The following is a 19,879-nucleotide window of genomic DNA, read 5'->3' on the forward strand; positions in this document are numbered from 1 at the left end:
AGACTCACTGGTAAGCAGAAGTGTCCGCTTAGTATAGTGATTTGAAACCCGGTACGTCACCGGCTCGCGCTGGGTGGACAATCGGAGCAAGGAAATGCTTGGATGCTCCTTTCATATGCAGTAAAAGAATAAAGGGGTCATATTCGGGTTCAGCCCAAACCCAGAGAACCCCTTTAACCGTTTAGAATTTCTTCTCATATAGGACTTTATAAAGAAAGTATATGACTGCTTATTTGCGCATCCTCCTTTGTTACAGATGTAGACTTCCCTTTGCGGAAAGACAACGTTATGTCGGAGGGTACCACACTAGAAGCCCTTCTACGGGGTGAAGGACTAGAAAAGAAAGACCTCAGAGATGAGGACAGTCTACAAGAAATTCAGGTAAACTGTTACTGAGTGAAAGCTGAAAAAGTGCTACATTGTTTCTTTTTTGTAATATATGGCAATTTTTAAATATGTAACAGCAGACACAAGAAAAATATTATATGTACAGGAGAGCATGTACCGTATTTTTCGCCCTATAAGACGCACCGGCCCATAAGACGCACCTAGGTTTTTGGGGAGGAAAATAAGAAAAAAAACATTTTTAACCAAAAGGTGTGCTGTGGGTTTGGAACTAATGGTGGTCTGTGGATGGCACTATTACTGGGGATCTGTGGATGACTGACACTGTTATGGGGGGGATCTGTGGATGACGGACACTGTTATGGGGGGGATCTGTGGATGACGGACACTGTTATGGGGGGGATCTGTGGATGACGGACACTGTTATGGGGGGGATCTGTGGATGACGGACACTGTTATAGGGGGGATCTGTGGATGACGGACACTGTTATAGGGGGGATCTGTGGATGACGGACACTGTTATAGGGGGGATCTGTGGATGACGGACACTGTTATAGGGGGGATCTGTGGATGACGGACACTGTTATGGGGGGATCTGTGGATGACGGACACTGTTATAGGGGGATCTGTGGATGAAATGAACGGGTTCGCATCAGTTCCACAAAATTGTGCATTTAACTCCTCAGATGCCATGGTTTATTGTGACCATGGCATCTGATGAGTCATTTACTGGAAGAAAGCTGCTTCTGGTGACCAAACGTTCCCCTGCTACGAGATCGTGGGAGCCGTTCAGTTGCTATGACAGCCCGATATCTTCTGAGCTCTATAGCAAGTTTCTACTGGGTCTTGACTATGGTAGGGCTTTATAGAAACACAGTGATTTTACCAGTATAAGCAATCTTAAGGAGAGGACCTTTCATGGGTCCAGACATTATGAAATAACTAGCAGGTTATGTAGGGCACTGTGCACAGATGTAATATTGCTTACTAGTTTGTCTGGGCGCCGCTCCGTTCACCCGCTGTGCCCCCCTGCAGTTTTCTCGGCTGGTGTGCTAATGAATACCAACGGTATAGGGATGAGGAGACTGCCCTGTTTCTCAATGGGAGAAAAAAAACAAAAAAACAACTCACTTTCTCCCTGGCTGTAACGCTCTCCACTGTGATTGGACCGCGCTACAGCCAGGGAGAAGGAGACGCCCATTGAGAAACGGGGCAGTCCCCTCCCCGTACCAATGCTATTCATTAGCACATCAGCTGGGAAAACTGCAGGGGGGGCACAGCAGGCGAACGGAGCGGCGCCCAGACAAACTAGTAAGCAATATATCATCCGTGCACAGTGCCCTACATGACCTGTTAGTTATTTTATAATGTCTGAACCCATGAAAGGTCCTCTTTAACAACTACATAGTAAAAAAAAATGTTTAAAAGTATAAAAAAAATCAATTCACCCTCTTTCCCTATTTTTAACTGAAATTGCCACATCCATGCCCACAGCGGGATAAAAACCAAAATGTATGAAATCGCTTTTTTTTTTTTTTGCTGCTTTGTCTGTTTTTGAATAAAAAGTGATAAAAAAAATTATACAGAACTGAAAAAGGTATGAATAAAAACTACAGATCACCCTGCAAAAAGAGCTCTGACACAGCTCCACAGGAAAAAAAATAATTTCCATCACCATATGCGATATATACAGTATTTTTTTTAAGCATTAAACCAACGGCGTTAATACCAATAACTATATAAATTTGGTATTTCTGTAATTGTACTGATCGGCAGAATAAAGGTAACATATCAGTTTTACTGCCCAATGAATGCCGTAAATATTAAGCCTGTAGAACAAGGATGGAATTGCAGTTTTGTGAATAGAAAAATAAGGCAGGGAGTAAAAAAAAACAAAAAAAAAAAGGTGAACATTTGCTGCACCCATAACTCCTTAAGGACTCGAGCCGTACATGTATGGCGCTGGTGGATGTGACTTAAAGACCAGCGCCGTACATGTTTGGTGGGCAGACCGGGCGGGTGCAGGAGCTGCTCCTGCCTGATCCCAGCAATCACTGACAGCAGGGCCCCTGCTGCATATGCCGGCATCGGTGAAAACACAGATGCCGGTGTATTAACCCCTTGTATGCCGCAGTCAAAGCTGGCATGCAGAGGGTTCGTGGTGGCTATGGGTTCAGCGCGGGGACCCGATGGCCGAGAAGGCAGCCCAATGCCTTCCATAGGCATTGGGGCTTGCCTTCTATGGAAGCCTGTGAGATCCAGCCCCTTAGGCTGGGTCTCACAGGCAAGGCTGTCAGCATAAAAGCTGACAGCCAATGCATTACAATACAGGTTGTATTGTAATGCATTGCAGAGGGGATGAGACCCCAGAAGTTGAAGTCCCAGAGTGAAACAAAAAATAAAAAGTAAAAAAAAATTTATAATAAAAAAAAAAGTTTCAAGTAAAAAAAAAAAAAACCTTTCCCAAAATAAAACACAGAAAATTGTAAGAAAAAAACAGACATACTGGGTATTTCCGTATCCATAACGACCGGCTCTATAAAAATATCACATGATCCACCCCCTCATCTAAACGTCATAGAAAAAATAAAATAAAACTGTGGTAAAACAACCTTTTTTTTGTCACCTTACATAACAAAAAGTGCAACACCAAGTGATCGAAAAGGCGTATGCCCCCCAAAATAGTACCAAACAAACAGTCATCTTATCCCGCAAAAATTATACCATACTTAAAGGGGTTCTGCACTTTCAATTAACTGATGATCTATCCTCTGGATAGATCATCAGCTTCTGATCGGCGGGGGTCCGACACCCGGGACCCCCGCCGATCAGCTGTTTGAGAAGGCAGCGGCGCTCCAGGAGCGCCGCGGCCTTCTCACTGTTTACCGCCAGGCCGCCCGCCCACTGACGTCACGACTTGTATCAAATACAGTGGGCGCGGCTAAGCTCCATTCAAGTGAACAGAGCTTAGCCGCGCCCACTCTAGTTGATACAAGTCGTGACATCAGTGGGCGGGCGGCCCGGCGGTAAACAGTGAGAAGGCCGCGGCGCTGCTGGAGCGCCGCTGCCTTCTCAAACAGCTGATCGGCGGGGGTCCCGGGTGTCGGACCCCCGCCGATCAGAAGCTGATGATCTATCCAGAGGATAGATCATCAGTTAATTGAAAGTGCAGAACCCCTTTAAGACAATTGCCCAAAAAATAAAAAAAACTATGGCTCTCAGAATATGGAGACACTAAAACATGATTTTTTTTTTTAGTTCTAAAAATTAATTTATTGTCTGAAACTTAAATAAATAAAAAAAAGTATACATTTTAGGTATTGCCGCGTCTGTAAGAACCTGCTGTATAAAAATATCACATGATCTAACCCTTCAGGTGAACACCGTAAAAAAAAAAAAATATCAATTTTGTCACCTTACATCACAAAAAGTACACCAAGCGATAAAGTCATATGCACCCCAAAATAGTACCAATCAAACCATCATCGAAAAAATGTGACACTACATAAGACACTCGCCCAAAAAATAAAAATAAATATGGCTTTTAGAGTATTTTGACACTCAAAAAATAATTTTTATAAAAAATGCTTTATTATGTAAAACTAAAACAAAGAACCAAATACATATTTCGTATTGTTGCGTCTGTAACAATCTGCTCTATAAAAATTGCACATGATCTAACCTGTCAGATGAACATTGTAAAAAACAAAAACTGTGCCAAAACAGCTATTTTTTTTCCCTTTGCCTCACAAAAAGTGTAATATAGAGGAACCAAAAATCATATTTACCCTAAAATAGTACTAACAAAACTGCCACCTTAACCCCTAGCTTCCAAAATGGGGTCACTTTTTTGGGAGTTTCTACTGAGTGCATCAGGGGTCTTCAAATGTGACATGGCAACTCAAAATTATCCCATTGAAACCTGCCCTCCAAAAATCATATGGCGTTCCTTTCCTTCTGCGCCCTGCCGTGTGCCTGTACAGCATTTCACGACCATATATGGGGTGTTTCTGTAAACTACAGAATCAGGGTAATAAATATTGAGTTCCGTTTGAAGGCTCTCACAAGCGGCCCTGAACGCATCCGTACTGCCCTAATGCATTCTGAGTGGATGTGGATCCGCTCAGAATGCATCAGTCTGGCACCGTTTGGCCTCCGTTCCGCTCAGCAGGCGGACACCCGAACGCTGCTTGCAGCGTTCGGGTGTCCGCCTGGCCGTGCGGCGGCAAACGGATCCGTCCAGACTTACAATGTAAGTCAATAGGGACGGATCCGTTTGAAGTTGACACAATATGGCTCCATTTCAAACGGATCCGTCCCCCATTGACTTTCAATGTAAAGTCTGGACGGATCCGTCTGAGCAACTTTCACACTTAGAATTTTTTCTAAACTATAATGCAGACGGATCTGTTCTGAACGGATCCCATCGTCTGCATTATAGGAGCGGATCCATCTGTGCAGACACCAGACGGATCCGCTCCGAACGCAAGTGTGAAAGTAGCCTTAGCCTTCTAACGTCCCCCCTCAAAAAAAAAGAAAATGTAATTTACAAAATTATCCAAACATGAAGTAGATATTTGTGAAATGTAAAGTACGGTAATAACTATTTTAGAAGGTATCACTATCTGTTTTAAAAGCAGAGAAATCAAAATTTTTAAAATTGCGATTTTTTTTTTTTCCCCCTCAAAATTTTGGGTAAATTTGGTATTTTTTTTATAAATGCTAATTACATATTTTGACTCAAATTTACTACTTTTATTAAGTACAATATGTGACGATAAATCTCAGAATGGCTTGGATAAGTAAAAGTGTTTTAAAGTTATTACGACATAAAGTGACACATGTCAGATTTGCGAAACATGGCCTGGTCCTTAAGGTGAAAAATGGCAGGTTCCTGAAGGGGTTAAGAGGTTGTCCCACAAATAAGTATTCATTTACTCTGTTAGATCAAACAAAATGTAGCAAGTTTTCAAAGTTGCTCTTACATACTTAATATAGCAGCCCCTGGTGTTCTTTTGATCTCCTCTCAGAATGTCCACCTAAGGGAGGAGATTTATTAAGACCAGCATTGTGTACACTGGTCTTAATTTAAAGGGGTTCTGCACCTTCATTTAACTGATGATCTATCCTCTGGATAGATCATCAGCTTCTGATCGGCGGGGGTCAGACACCCGGGACCCCCGCCGATCAGCTGTTTGAGAAGGCAGCGGCGCTCCAGCAGCGGCGCTCCAGCAGCGGCGCGGCCTTCTCACTGTTTACCGCCAGGCCGCCCGCCCACTGACGTCACGACTTGTATAAACTAGAGTGGGCGCGGCTAAGCTCTGTTCACTTGAATGGAGCTTAGCCGCTCCCAATCTAGTTGATACAAGTCGTGACGTCAGTGGGCGGGCGGCCCGGCGGTAAACAGTGAGAAGGCCGCGGCGCTGCTGGAGCGCCGCTGCCTTCTCAAACAGCTGATGGGCGGGGGTCCCGGGTGTCGGACCCCCGCCGATCAGAAGCTGATGATCTATCCAGAGGATAGTTTATTAGTTAAATGAAGGTGCAGAACCCCTTTAACTTGCACTGTCATGAGGTGCCTATTAATTGTGGTGCATATCGGGCCGCCTATGTACCATAACTGAGTTCTTCTCCTGCCAGGACCTGGAGTAGATCTCTGGTGTGATGGTGACCAGTTTAATGGTGCACATGTTGTTAAATGAGTCAGGCCGTAGCAGTCCTGCCCACTTTTTTGAAAAGTAGCGCTATTGTCACAGAGAGATTTTTTTTTTTTAAAGTCACATTTTCTGCACCAGTTCATACAGCTATAATAAATCTCTCCGAGTGTGTCCAGTGCCAGAGGTCACACATGCTAAGTAGATCAGTCACACTGCCCGATCCTCTTGTACACAGGTGACAGAGTGATTCCTGCTGTTTGTGCAGGCCGGCCACTTAGAATTAGCTTCTTCTCTCTAGCATTGAACATGTTATGTACACGTTTGGAGGAGGAATATAAAAACACCAGGGGGCGCCATGTAGCAGATATCTACACCCAGGAAAACCAATGCAAAAAAGTTATAAGCTGATTTTAAAGTTTCAGTTTTTTATTTTAAAATACACATTTATAATTTAGTTGTTTTGTCCATGTCCATAACCCTACCAGTGTGATTGGATTTGTTTTCATAGTACACTTGTGTACTCGTGTAATTTACCATCTTGTGGCATTTATTCAGAGGGTTTTAGAAAATGATGAAAATGCAGATGATGCAAATGGTGATGATGACTTTGAAGAGGAGCTTCCAAAAAGAAAGAACCGGAGCAGGGGACGGGTAAGAGAGCCATTATTTTTGGAAGCACATTTTTTATGATCAATATCTTCATGTCCATGAGCCCATCCTGGGCAAATCTTTTCTAAACTAAATCTCATCATTTAAAGAAAAACGTATGGCTACATAATGTAAGCAAATTATTGTCAAAATTCAAGGATAATGGGATCTGTGTCGTTCCTACTAATCTGAGTTTTGAAAGTAAAACAGAAACCAAACCATTTGTTTGGCAAATCTATAGCATCTAGTCCATCATTTACAGTTTCTTCTTGTAAAGAGTACAGACATTCAACATTTTGACTGATCAGCCTTTTAAAAAGAAGTTAGAAGTATAATGGGTTATTTTCTGTTATCTGGTACAGAAATATGTCTTTTTATGGCAATACTATTACGTAAATTATGTTTAAACGCAACATAAAATTTTTAAATCTGCCTTCCTCTAATAATTAAATAAAATATACTTATAGATTAAATATACTATTAGATTCCAACTTTAAAAATAAAAGGTGTGCAAGTCAAAACAGTGCTCTTTAAACACGTGTGTCCTTCACCTTTGTTGTAGACTAGTATATTTATAGTTACTAGACTAATGGCTGCCCAGAGCAGTCTTTAACACGGAGCAAAAGGGGCAGCTGCCTTCCTCAGGACAGCGATACAGATGGATGTGCTGCGGCGGGGCAGGGGAGGGAGAGGCATCGCTCCGCCTGAGCTGTACAGCGCGGGACACAGGCTGGAAGAGGCCTACATCGCATCGCTGCCAGCCTGATGGAGGTAAGTATAAGTGTTTTTTTTTTTAATTAGGTACTACTACTGGCACATGATTGAGGGGCATCTATGGGGGCACATCTTACTGGCACATTATTAGGGGGCACTGTGGGGGCATCTATGGGGGATCTTCTTACTGACACATTATTGGTGGCACTTTTTACTGGTACATTATTGGGTTGCACTATGGGGGCTTCTACTGAGGCCACAAAGAAGGGGCATTTTATACTGGGGCACATTATGGTAGGTACTATGGGGAAGGGGAGAGAGGAGTACTATAGGCTCATCTATGGGAGGGCACTAAGAAGGGGTATTTTATACTTGCAAATTATGGGGGACACTGAGGGCATCTACCAGGGCACTATATTTGGGGCATTTTATACTGGTACATTATAGGGGGCACTAGGAAGAAGGGGGAGAGGCGCACTATGGGGCATTTACTGGGGGCACTATATAGGGGTATTTTATACTGGCACATTATGGGGACATTAGCTCAACTGGGGGCATTAACAGGGGGTATTTTTTGCACTGGCACATTATAAGGAGAATTATTACTACTGGGGGCATTATTACTACTGGGGGTCTATGGGGAACATGATTACTAGTATGGGCACTATGGGAGCATCATTACTTCTGGGGCACAGTGGGAGCACTATTACTACCATGTGTGCTCTAGCAGTGAATCATTCCTATTGGTGGGACTTTTGGAAGCACTATTACAGTGGGGGCACCTTGGCACAGTATCAGCTTACCACAATTATTTTTGGGGGACGTTATGTTTACACTATTAGTGTCAGGGTCACTATTTGTTGGGCGCAGTTATTTTAGGGCACTATCTGCATGGTACTACTTTTATCAGGGGATTTATCTATTTCTGCAGTATAGTATTGGGTTGCACAGCGGCACAGTATTGGGGGTGGTAGGATGATTTGTCCGGAAGATGGGAGGATGATGGAAAAGTGGTAAACTAAGATTTTGTTTGTCAAACTGCAGAGACGAGAAATGGCTGAAAAATGGCGGTCTGGTCTGAAAGGAGAAGATGAGGAAAGAGAACATCTACATCAAAGAGATCTCACTGGATGTAAGAGGTATGTGGCGCTGTATTACCCTGTATGTAGGGGTGGATGGAGGGGTTAGTAGTACAGTACTACGGTATCTACACACATTGTAAAAAAAAAAAAAAAAGTAATCCGCAAAATACTATATATTTGTGTCAGAAGTTGTTTTTTTTATTTTTAGAATAATGATACAGCCATTTTATTTGATACTTTTGTGTCGATTCTTTTTTATTTCTCTATATTAAAGGGACACTATAGTCACCAGAACTACAACAGCTAAACGTAGTAGTTCTGGTGTCTATAGCGCGTCTCTGCAAGCTTTGTAATGTAAACACTGCCTTTTCAGAAAGAAAGGAAGTATTTACATTACTACAAAGGAACACCTTTGATGCCACTCATAATTTTTAACGTTTACTACTCTACGAGGTGTGTGTGTGTGTTGTGGTGGAGGGCGTGATTGCATGCTAGGATGTGGGAAGGCGGAATCCAGGGGGCCCAAGTAAATTCTTGTCCAGGGTCCAATCAATATTAAAGACAGCCCTGTGGCTGCCACTATTGTTGAGCGATGCGAGCTTTGAATGCTTCATCTGAAGTTGCTTCGTTCAAAACTTTGGAGTAATACTGTACAAAGATTCGTCTCCATACAGTATTAGAATGTATGGGCTCTGATGAGCCGAAGTAAGTTATTCACTAAGTCGCCCGTGACTTCGCTGAATAACTTCGGCAGTTGATTTTTAAAGTGGAAAACCATTTTAAAACTTGAAACCGTGGCTTTGGTTCTAACTAGTACCTCGGATCCGAAGCCACGGCTCATCAGAACCCATACATTCTAATACTGTAGTATTAGTCCGAAGTTTTGAACGAAGTAACTTCAGATGAAGCATCCGAAGCTCGCTTCACTAAACACTAGCTGCCACCATTCTCTACTGAATATAGTTTAAACCAGGGTTCCAGATCCCCTGTTTCTGACTTATTAGTAGAGGGTATGTATGCAAGTAAAATATTGACAAGTGCTAGTCTGCTCCCTACACTGCTTCTGGTTCAGGATTTTAGACGAAAAATCCATTTCACATTTTATTTTTTATTTTTTTTGGGTCCTAGTAAACATTGAAGTCTCCAGAATTTCAAATTAAATTGATTCGCAGGATGGCAAATTCTCATGCATCTGGAGAATGGCTCAATAAGGCTTCCACAGGATGTGCCAGTATATTGTAATATATGACGGCGTAGCTGTGGAAAAGTTTTGCCCACAAAGTTTTGGGCAGGGGAACATACACGATGACATACACCACTCCAGTGGATGAGCGATTTATGAATTGATCGATCCTATATCTTTTCTGATCAGTCGTGCCTGTTGTGAGATGACTTAATCTTAGATATGATCCATCAATACATGTGATAGATAGAAAGAAGGCTTATATTAATATTTATATAACACTGCATGGCAAATTATACACATATTTAATATATTGATCCATCATATCTATGAACCCTAAATAATGGTTCAGTTTGGTAATAAGAAAATATTTGACACTTTCCTTTGGTTTTCTTTTCAGAGTACAATATTTTCTTTACTAGTGTAATTATGTTATAACAGTATCTTTATCACGTGGTAAATGGTTAAAACCTCCTGATTGACACATGATGTGTTATGATAGGGCAAAGTGGTTCAATCCAATCACATGAATGCAAGGTCAGCTGTAAACTGGAGAGGTTTATCCAGTGTGGTCACGTGACCACAATACTGGTCGCAAAATGGAAGTGACAGAGGGTGAGGCTGGTCATGTGACCATAATGCTGCCTATTAAACTGGAGACATGTAAGCCAGAAGCATTAAAAGATCACATGATTTCAGCTATGAGCATATGACTTATTGACACCACCCCATCTTGTAGCATCCTTAGGTGACCAGACGCTCTAGCCAGTAATAACTAGTGGTACTGCCCCCATGGGCATATCTTTATAGCATGTTCAGAAGCATACAAAGGTCTCCTAGGGCCACCTAGCAAAACTTAGTATGGGCCCCTACACCTAGTTTCTCATTGTATGTGCATCAATCACTCCCAGAACAATGCAGAACATGCGCAGTACTCCAGATTTCTGACATATTTACGTTTTATTTAATTAAGTTAATGAAATTTTAATTAAATCCAAATTGTCATAAAAAGTTATCTTTGGTCTTGGTGCTGATTATGAACATATTTACACAAGAATGCTGGCATAAATACATTTATAATCAAATGAACGAGCAGGCACACCACCTTCCGGAGAAGAATATAGCAGCAATTTAATCCAATAATAGAGATAAAATGTGAGTGTATACTCAGTACATAATAAATGCTCAATACATAAGAGATGAATGGATCCAGTACATGAAACCAGATAAAAATATAAAAGTCTTAGTTTTAATATTTGTATTAATATTTGTTTCATGTACTGGATCCATTCATCTCTTATGTATTGAGCATTCATTATGTACTGAGCTTTTATTATGTACTGAGCATTTATTATGTACTGAGCATTTATTATGTACTGAGCATTTATTATGTACTGAGTATACACTCACATTTTATCTCTATTATTGGATTAAATTGCTGCTATATTCTTCTCCAGGAGGTGGTGTGCCTGCTCGTTCATTTGATTATTTCTCTTTGCCTTTACTGGGTGGGTGACCCAGTGAGCAGTGAACCCACCGTTACCCTTCCATCCAGGTGTTGAGCCTCCCATCCGTTTATTTCATTGTAAATACACTTATAAATCCCATTTCTCTTCTATTACAAAGCTAGCTGTCTATCTGCAGACACCACTAGGTGGAGCTCAGTGCATAGCAGTTAATACAACGAACATAGAAGTTGTAATTACCTCTTTGCATTGAGCTCCCCCTAGTTCTGTGCCTGGTCCCACAGAAGTTGCGTGGTCGTAGGTACGCAACATTCTCAACTGGAAAATATGACACTATTGATATGAGACAGCAGCATAGTGATGACAGTATTGAGCCAGTCTATATATAGTATGCATGGTTCGGCATTGCTTTGCCAAAACTGCTGTTGTCCATAGTCCCCTGATGATGCTGCCCTGGCAGCAAAATATGTCGGGAGGGCATGTGGATATTTTACTTGCACGGGTACCATCTACTATTAAGTCATAAACATTGGATCCAGATCCTTGGTTTAGACTATATTTACAAAATATTCAGTAGGGAATGGTGGCAGCCATCAGTCTAGTAGCTATAAATATACTACTCTACATCACAGGGACTGATGTGTTTAAAGAGCACTGTTTTGACCCGCACATCTTTTATTTTTAAAATTGGAATCTAATAAAGTATATTTTAATGGGTTACTAGAGGGAGGCTGACTAAGGCTACTTTCACACAAACGTTTTTGCTGGATCCGGTAGGGTTCAGCAAAAATGTCTCCGTCACGATAATACAACCGCCTGCATCCGTTATGAACGGATCCGGGTGTATTATCTTTAACATTGCCAAGACGGATCCGTCATGAACTCCACTGAAAGTCTATTGTGTCCGAGAAACTGGATCTGTTCCCATCGACTTATATTGTGAGTCATGATCCGTCTTGCTCCGCCCCACATTGCGGACAGAAAAACTCTGCTTGCAGCGTTATTCTGTCCGTGATGGGGACGCAACCAAACTGAACAGAATGCACTCCGTTTTATTCAGTTCAGTTTCGTCCGCAATTAATGGGGACAAAATGGAAAAGTTTTCCCCCGCTATTGAGATCCTATGACAGATCTCATTAGCAGAAAGGGAAAGCGCAAGTGTGAAAGTAGCCCAATCAGTCTGGCATATGCCTGACTGGTGTTTACTGCTATGTTGCAAACATTAATATGGGCAGCACAGTGGCTCAGTGGTTAGCACTGGTGCCTTTCCTCCAGGTACTCTGGTTTCCTCCAAAGACATACTGATAGGGACCTTAGATTGTGAGCCCCATTGGGGACAGTTGGATGCTAATGTTTGTAAAGCGCTGCGGAATATAGTAGCGCTATATAAGTGCATAAAATAAATAAATTAACTTCCCTAAGCTATAGTCCCTCTGGGGTCTTTATTTGCTTTGTAAAAAAGTGTGTGTACATTTTAGGCTCGTGGTGGCAGGAGGAGGAACGATACTTCTTTTGATGAGCAGGATAAACCTTACGTATGTGACAGTAAGTAAACATATCCTGATGTACTATGTACTAGCAGTCACTTGCATTATGTTGCTTGTATGTTTTAACTATTTCTACACTGGCTATATTTTCCGTCTAAAAACTTTTAAATCATGCTGTACGTGATAAAATTGTTCTGATGCAGCTTGACATGTCTGTGACTTTTAGCTTCATCAAGTGTCTGATATCAGTATATCTTAGTTTTAGTATGCAGCAAGGTGCCCAGTTAGTCTCTGAATAGTCATATACCGTAAAATATAGTACTTAAAGAATGTAGAAAAAAGTTTAAAAGCAACCAAACTATTAAATACATCGTTCAAATTTTTTAATTATAATCACCAAAAATATGATGAACTATATGTAACTTGTAATGAACGTGCCATAAGAGCATTAGTGAGGTTGGGCACTGAGATTTGCAACAAAGCCGGGCTTGCAGGCAGTGTTTTATTCATACTGAAAGTCTTTGATGGGCTTGAGGTCACCTCCTATGCCAAAGCACACAAGACTTTAGAAGGCTACTGTCTACTTGGCTGTATGTGATTCTTTAGCAATGCTTGTAGTTCTTTCCAGTTAGATCAGTGCTTCTATCAAGTAAAAAAATGTCATGGCATCAGCTTTTAGAGGAACCACTCTTTCTATTTCTGTTGCCAACATATTCCACTTGTGAACATAGCCTAAATTGGTCAAACCCACGTTTGGCCATGTAGTATAGCCTTCTATACCTTTCACCTGATAACATTATAAAATATTGCTATATTGTCTTTCTTAGTGGGGGAATAGTCACAAAAGCCCCTTTAGTTAACTTGGATTGCGGTATAACTAAATGTACTTTCATACGGCTATGTGAATAGAAAAATAAAAAGAGTTATGGTTACGGGAAGGCAATTTAATGTTGGAAGGCTTTTTCCCCTCATATTCAAAATGTTTGCATTTAGGAAATCTACTCTCCTGTACATTTAAAAAATAAATAAAAAGCAGAATCAGATCTGAGCACCTGGACCATTTATAGTCCCCTACAGGTCAGAACACAAGAGGTTATGCTCGTTAAAGAGAAGCTGTCAGCTCATGTATGCAACCCTCACTGAGTACAGTGACAGACTCGCTGATTTCAGCAGTCTCCCACTCTGGTGTTGGAATTCAATAATTTTAGGTTGCTAACCCGCTAAAGCATGCAACATGTGTCAGCACTGCGAGAGAGATGAGTCAGATTAAGCATGCTGCCCCGCCTCCACACAGTGATTGACAGTCTTGTTTCCTATGCTCAACAAGAAAGAAAACTGTCAATCATTTTTGGAAATAGGCGCAGCATGATTGATTGTCCTAATCTCTCTCGCAGCAATGGCATGTGCTTTAGCAGGTCAGTAATCTACAACCACCATGCAATCACTGGAGTGGCAGCCCACTGAAATCAGCAGGTCTATCAATACATAATGCATACGGAAGCTGACATGTTCCCTTTAATTTATGGAGCAAAAAAATAGACACTGCTTTTGAAATATCATTCAGTAACATCACGCGTGATTTGATTAATTTTGACCACAGCTAGCACTAATTACTTGATGCAAATGACCAGAAGTGAACATTTGCAATTGACAATAATTACTTCCATGATAATTGAAGTTTGTAACTGACCCTACTGAGGTGATCACCAGGTGTGAGCGGGAGGCATTCTCGGTCATCAGCATAGTAATAACTAGCCTATTCAGACTATATTAATTTTGTACAGTGTTTAACAATCAGCATAATAATCATCTAGCGACCATAATTGTCAATGTACAGCCAAGCTTATAAGACCTCGTCGGGTAATGGAAGGTAGAAAAACTCATTTGATATCTATGACCTGCAAACAATGTTTTTTGTAGGGCGACGATAGCCACCTAAGAACACCTGCTGGGTACAGGTACCATCTAAAAAGTGATAAAACAGTCACTGTTTGTGGTGACATCCCTGAGTAGGGCAGGTTTCCCTATAATTGGTGTGATAGCTAGGCAGGGCTTTTTCTTAATTTTTTTTGGGACACAATGATTTATCCATTCATTAGATACAACTAGGGCTGCAACGATTAATCAACGTTATCGAATAATCGGCCGATTTGTTGCTATGCCTGCGGGTCCTTGAACTTTGAATCAGCGCATCTTTATTACCTTACAATGAAGCTCCAGTAACAGGCAGAGCGGGCAGCGGCGTAACGTCACTCACTCACGTGACACGCCTGCTCCATTCATAAAGTGGGCAGAGCAGGCGCGTCACATGAGTGAGTGACGGTACGCCGCCGCCGCCCGCTCTGCCTGTTACCGGAGCTTCATTGTAGGGTAATAAAGATGCGCTGAGTAAAAGTTACTGCCAGAATAGTCTACCGCTGTGCAGGGCCGGGGCTGGTTTAGGGAGGGGGATCTGTGGATGGCACTGGTATGGGGAGGGGAACTGTGCACAGTTATGGGGAGGGGGATCTGTGGATGGCACTGTTATGGGGGAGATCTGTGGATGACACATATAGCATAAGATGCTATATAGTGTCATGCACAGATCCCCCTCCCCATAACAGTGCACAGATCCCCCCTCTCCATAACAGTGCCATCCACAGATCCCCTCCATAACAGTGCCATCCACAGATCCCCTCCATAACAGTGCCATCCACAGATCCCCCGCATAACAGTGCCATCCACAGATCCCCCCCCATAACAGCGCCATCCACAGATCCCCCCTATAACAGCGCCATCCACAGATCCCCCCTATAACAGCGCCATCCACAGATCCCCCCTATAACAGCGCCATCCACAGATCCCCCCTATAACAGCGCCATCCACAGATTCCCTCCATAACAGTGCACAGATCTCCTCCCCATAACAGTGCCATCCACAGATCTCCTCCCCATAACAGTGCACAGATCTCCTCCCCATAACAGTGCACAGATCTCCTCCCCATAACAGTGCACAGATCTCCTCCCCATAACAGTGCACAGATCCCCTCCATAACAGCGCCATCCACAGATCCCCCCCATAACAGCGCCATCCACAGATCCCCCCCCATAACAGCGCCATCCACAGATCTCCCCCATAACAGTGCCATCCACAGATCTCCCCCATAACAGTGCCATCCACAGATCTCCCCCATAACAGCGCCATCCACAGATCTCCCCCATAACAGCGCCATCCACAGATCCCCCCCCCCATAACAGCGCCATCCACAGATCCCCATAACAGCGCCATCCACAGACCCCCATAACAGCGCCATCCACAGATCCCCCCCATAACAGCGCCATCCACAGATCCCCCCCCCATAACAGCGCCATCCACAGATCCCCCCATAACAGCGCCATCCACAGATCTCCCCCATAACAGTGCCATCCACAGATCTCCCCCATAACAGCGCCATTCACAGATCTCCCCCATAACAGCGCCATCCACAGATCCCCCCCATAACAGCGCCATCCACAGATCCCCCCATAACAGTGCCATCCACAGATCCCCCCATAACAGTGTCATCCACAGATCCCCCATAATAGTGTCATCCACAGATCCCCATAATAGTGTCATCCACAGATCCCCCATAATAGTGTCATCCACAGATCCCCCATAATAGTGTCATCCACAGATCCCCCATAAGTGTCATCCACAGATCCCCCATAATAGTGTCATCCACAGATCCCCCATAATAGTGTCATCCACAGATCCCCCATAATAGTGTCATCCACAGATCCCCCATAATAGTGTCATCCACAGATCCCCCATAATAGTGTCATCCACAGATCCCCCATAATAGTGTTATCCACAGATCCCCCATAATAGTGTCATCCACAGATCCCCCATAATAGTGTCATCCACAGATCCCCCATAATAGTGTCATCCACAGATCCCCCATAATAGTGTCATCCACAGATCCCCCATAATAGTGTCATCCACAGATCCCCCATAATAGTGTCATCCACAGATCCCCCATAATAGTGTCATCCACAGATCCCCCATAATAGTGTCATCCACAGATCCCCCATAATAGTGTCATCCACAGATCCCCCATAATAGTGTCATCCACAGATCCCCCATAATAGTGTCATCCACAGATCCCCCATAATAGTGTCATCCACAGATCCCCCATAATAGTGTCATCCACAGATCCCCCATAATAGTGTCATCCACAGATCCCCCATAATAGTGTCATCCACAGATCCCCCATAATAGTGTCATCCACAGATCCCCCATAATAGTGTCATCCACAGATCCCCCATAATAGTTCCATCCACAGATCCCCCCATAACAGTGCCATCCACAATTTGTTTCAATATGGCCTTTGAACATAATTTTTCAAGTAAAATCATATAAACCCCTTTTTTTGGTCATTTTGGTGTTTTTCCCTGATTAAGTGATTAATCAATGAAATTATCGACAACTAATCGATTATTCAAATAATCGTTAGCTGCAGCCCTAGATACAACACTATTGTAACTTCTGGACAATAAGTCTCTGTGTAGGTCATATACAAGGTTAATCCACTGTAACACCATACAGGAGATTGTAATGGGACAAAAGCACAACCAAAAGCAGTCAAAATTTGTTGTTGACCACTTTTTGTAGCTCCCAGATCTTTGGGTGTTTGTGGACTCAAATACTTTTTTTTTTACCAATGCAGTTAAACAAACATACAACCTCCATGAGGTATCATTGGATATACCCACCTTACATAACTGGATGCAATGTAATAGCAGGCCTAAAAGTAGGATAGCAGGGTAGATTCTGTTGATAGGTGGCTGTCCTTTCCCTAGAGAAAATATAGTTATACAAGTGATATATTCCTACAAACACCAATTTGAGAGCACACATATTCAAAATATCATATTTATTTTATTATATACCATCATTACATTATAGGAACAATAAAACCCATAAGGGACAGATTATGCAGGAGAGACTATGGAAACAATGTGTGTCCCCCAATTACACTGAACCGGTAAGGACACAAAAGCAATAACATCAAATTATAACCATCATGGTTAAAGGGACTCTGTCACCACTTTCTAACCCCCACTTTTAAAACTATAGTTCTGTCCATGGAGCCCCTGTGATTTCAATGGTGTTGTTATATGCGAAATCCGCAGGCTCGTTTTGATAAAAAAAACCTTTTATCTAACCTGTCACTCATGAGGATAAGGTGCCCAGGGCGTTTCTCCTGGTCTGAACATGCCGCCCGCCGCCGCCGCCGTTGGTGCCCAGCTCCTCCTCTGCCTTGAATTAGCGCTGCCTGAATGAGAAGAAATACGCCTCCGGCTCTCCCTCAGTCCCCCCTCCTTCTTTTCTAAGATCCCGCACGTGCAGCAGTGTTCGCGTTATCGGGAGGTTGAGCGAAGTGCGCATGCGCACTTCGCTCAATGAGGCTGAATCGAAAAGTCCGCACGGGCGCATCAGGCACAGGCCTGTGCGCACGCGCGAAATTTTAGAAAAGGAGGGGGGACTGAGGGAGAGCCGGAGGTGTATTTCTTCACATTCAGGCGGCGCTGAAAGGATCAGAGGAGGAGCTGGGTACCAACGGCGGCGGCGGCATGTTCAGACCGGGAGAAACGCCCTGGGCACCTTATCTACATGACTGACAGGTTAGATAAAAGTTTTTTTTATCAAAACGAGCCTGCGGATTTCGCATATAACAACACCATTGAAATCACAGGGGCTCCATGGACAGAACTATAGTTTTAAAAGTGGGGGTTAGAAAGTGGTGACAGAGTCCCTTTAAGTAACAAACACTGCCCGAATCCTACACACACCCACCCAGCATCCATCAACAGCACTCAAACTCAGAAGGCACAATGCCTAGCTGTGTAATAGAGACAGGTGCCTGCACCCCCCACCGGGAATGCTAACAACAAGTCCTCAACACACTATTAGGCTGGGTTCACACCTGAGCATATTCGATAAGGCGTTTTTGAGGCGTTTTTGTATTTTTGAAACATGCGTCGTATGCGCGTTCTTGCTGACCACAATGAAAAACAGAGCTCCTGTACTTCTTGGGGCGTAGGGCGTTTTACAGCACGTTCGTACGCGCTGTAAAACGCTTAGGTGAGAACCATGCCCATAGGGAAACATTGGTTTTTGCCTGTTGAGTGTTTTACAGTAAAACGCTCAGGTGTGAATCCAGCCTTACTCTTGAGCAGCCTAGTAGCATACACATACAGTACAGACCAAAAGTTTGGACACACCTTCTCATTCAAAGAGTTTTCTTTATTTTCATGACTATGAAAATTGTAGATTCACACTAAAGGCATCAAAACTATGAATTAACACATGTGGAATTATATACATAACAAAAAAGTGTGAAACAACTGAAAATATGTCATATTCTAGGTTCTTCAAAGTAGCCACCTTTTGCTTTGATTACTGCTTTGCACACTCTTGGCATTCTCTTGATGAGCTTCAAGAGGTAGTCACCTGAAATGGTTTTCACTTCACAGGTGTGGCCTGTCAGGTTTAATAAGTGGGATTTCTTGCCTTATAAATGGGGTTGGGACCATCAGTTGCGTTGAGGAGAAGTCAGGTGGATGCACAGCTGATAGTCCTACTGAATAGACTGTTAGAATTTGTATTATGGCAAGAAAAAAGCAGCTAAGTAAACAAAAACGAGTGGCCAGCATTACTTTAAGAAATGAAGGTCGGTCAGTCCGAAAAATTGCCAAAACTTTTTGAAAGTAAGGGCTATTTGACCATGAAGGAGAGTGATGGGGTGCTGCGCCAGATGACCTGGCCTCCACAGTCACCGGACCTGAACCCAATCAAGATAGTTTGGGGTGAGCTGGACCACAGAGTGAAGGCAAAAGGGCCAACAAGTGCTAAGCATCTCTGGGAACTACATCAAGACTGTTGGAAGACCATTTCAGGTGACTACCTCTTGAAGCTTATCAAGAGAATGCCAAGAGTGTGCAAAGCAGTAATCAAAGCAAAAGGTGGCTACTTTGAAGAAACTAGAATATGACAGATTTTCAGTTGTTTCACACTTTTTTGTTATGTATATAATTCCACATGTGTTAATTCATAGTTTTTATGCCTTCATAGTCATGAAAATAAAGAAAACTCTTTGAATGAGGTGTGTCCAAACTTTTGGTCTGTACTGTACATGGACACAACTGTAGGGATACCAACCAGCGATCAGGAGACACACCACCCCAACGTACGTTTCGCCGTCGCTTCCTCTTGGGGCGTGTCTATAATGTAATTATGGTATATAATAAAATAAATATAATATTTTGAATATGTGTGCTCT

At 42.8% G+C, this 19,879-nt stretch overlaps 1 protein-coding gene across 6 annotated transcripts in view; it reads left to right on the top strand.

The window, feature by feature from the left end:
- The window catches only part of DPF3 (double PHD fingers 3), a 231,301-nt gene that overhangs the window by 139,016 nt on the left and 72,406 nt on the right, over window positions 1–19,879 (top strand). For all 6 annotated transcript variants that reach the window (XR_006387043.1, XR_006387044.1, XM_044271694.1 and 3 more), the window contains 3 exons: window positions 257–381; window positions 6,555–6,650; window positions 12,571–12,637. Coding sequence is in view for 4 of the 6 variants with exons in the window: in XM_044271694.1 (XP_044127629.1) it covers window positions 257–381; window positions 6,555–6,650; window positions 12,571–12,637 (288 nt within the window). In the remaining 2 variants the exon portion in view is untranslated. The remainder of the gene's footprint in view (window positions 1–256; window positions 382–6,554; window positions 6,651–12,570; window positions 12,638–19,879) is intronic.

The sequence above is a fragment of the Bufo gargarizans genome, chromosome 11 (genome assembly GCF_014858855.1).
Source record: "Bufo gargarizans isolate SCDJY-AF-19 chromosome 11, ASM1485885v1, whole genome shotgun sequence".
Taxonomy (NCBI): Eukaryota; Metazoa; Chordata; class Amphibia; order Anura; family Bufonidae; genus Bufo; species Bufo gargarizans.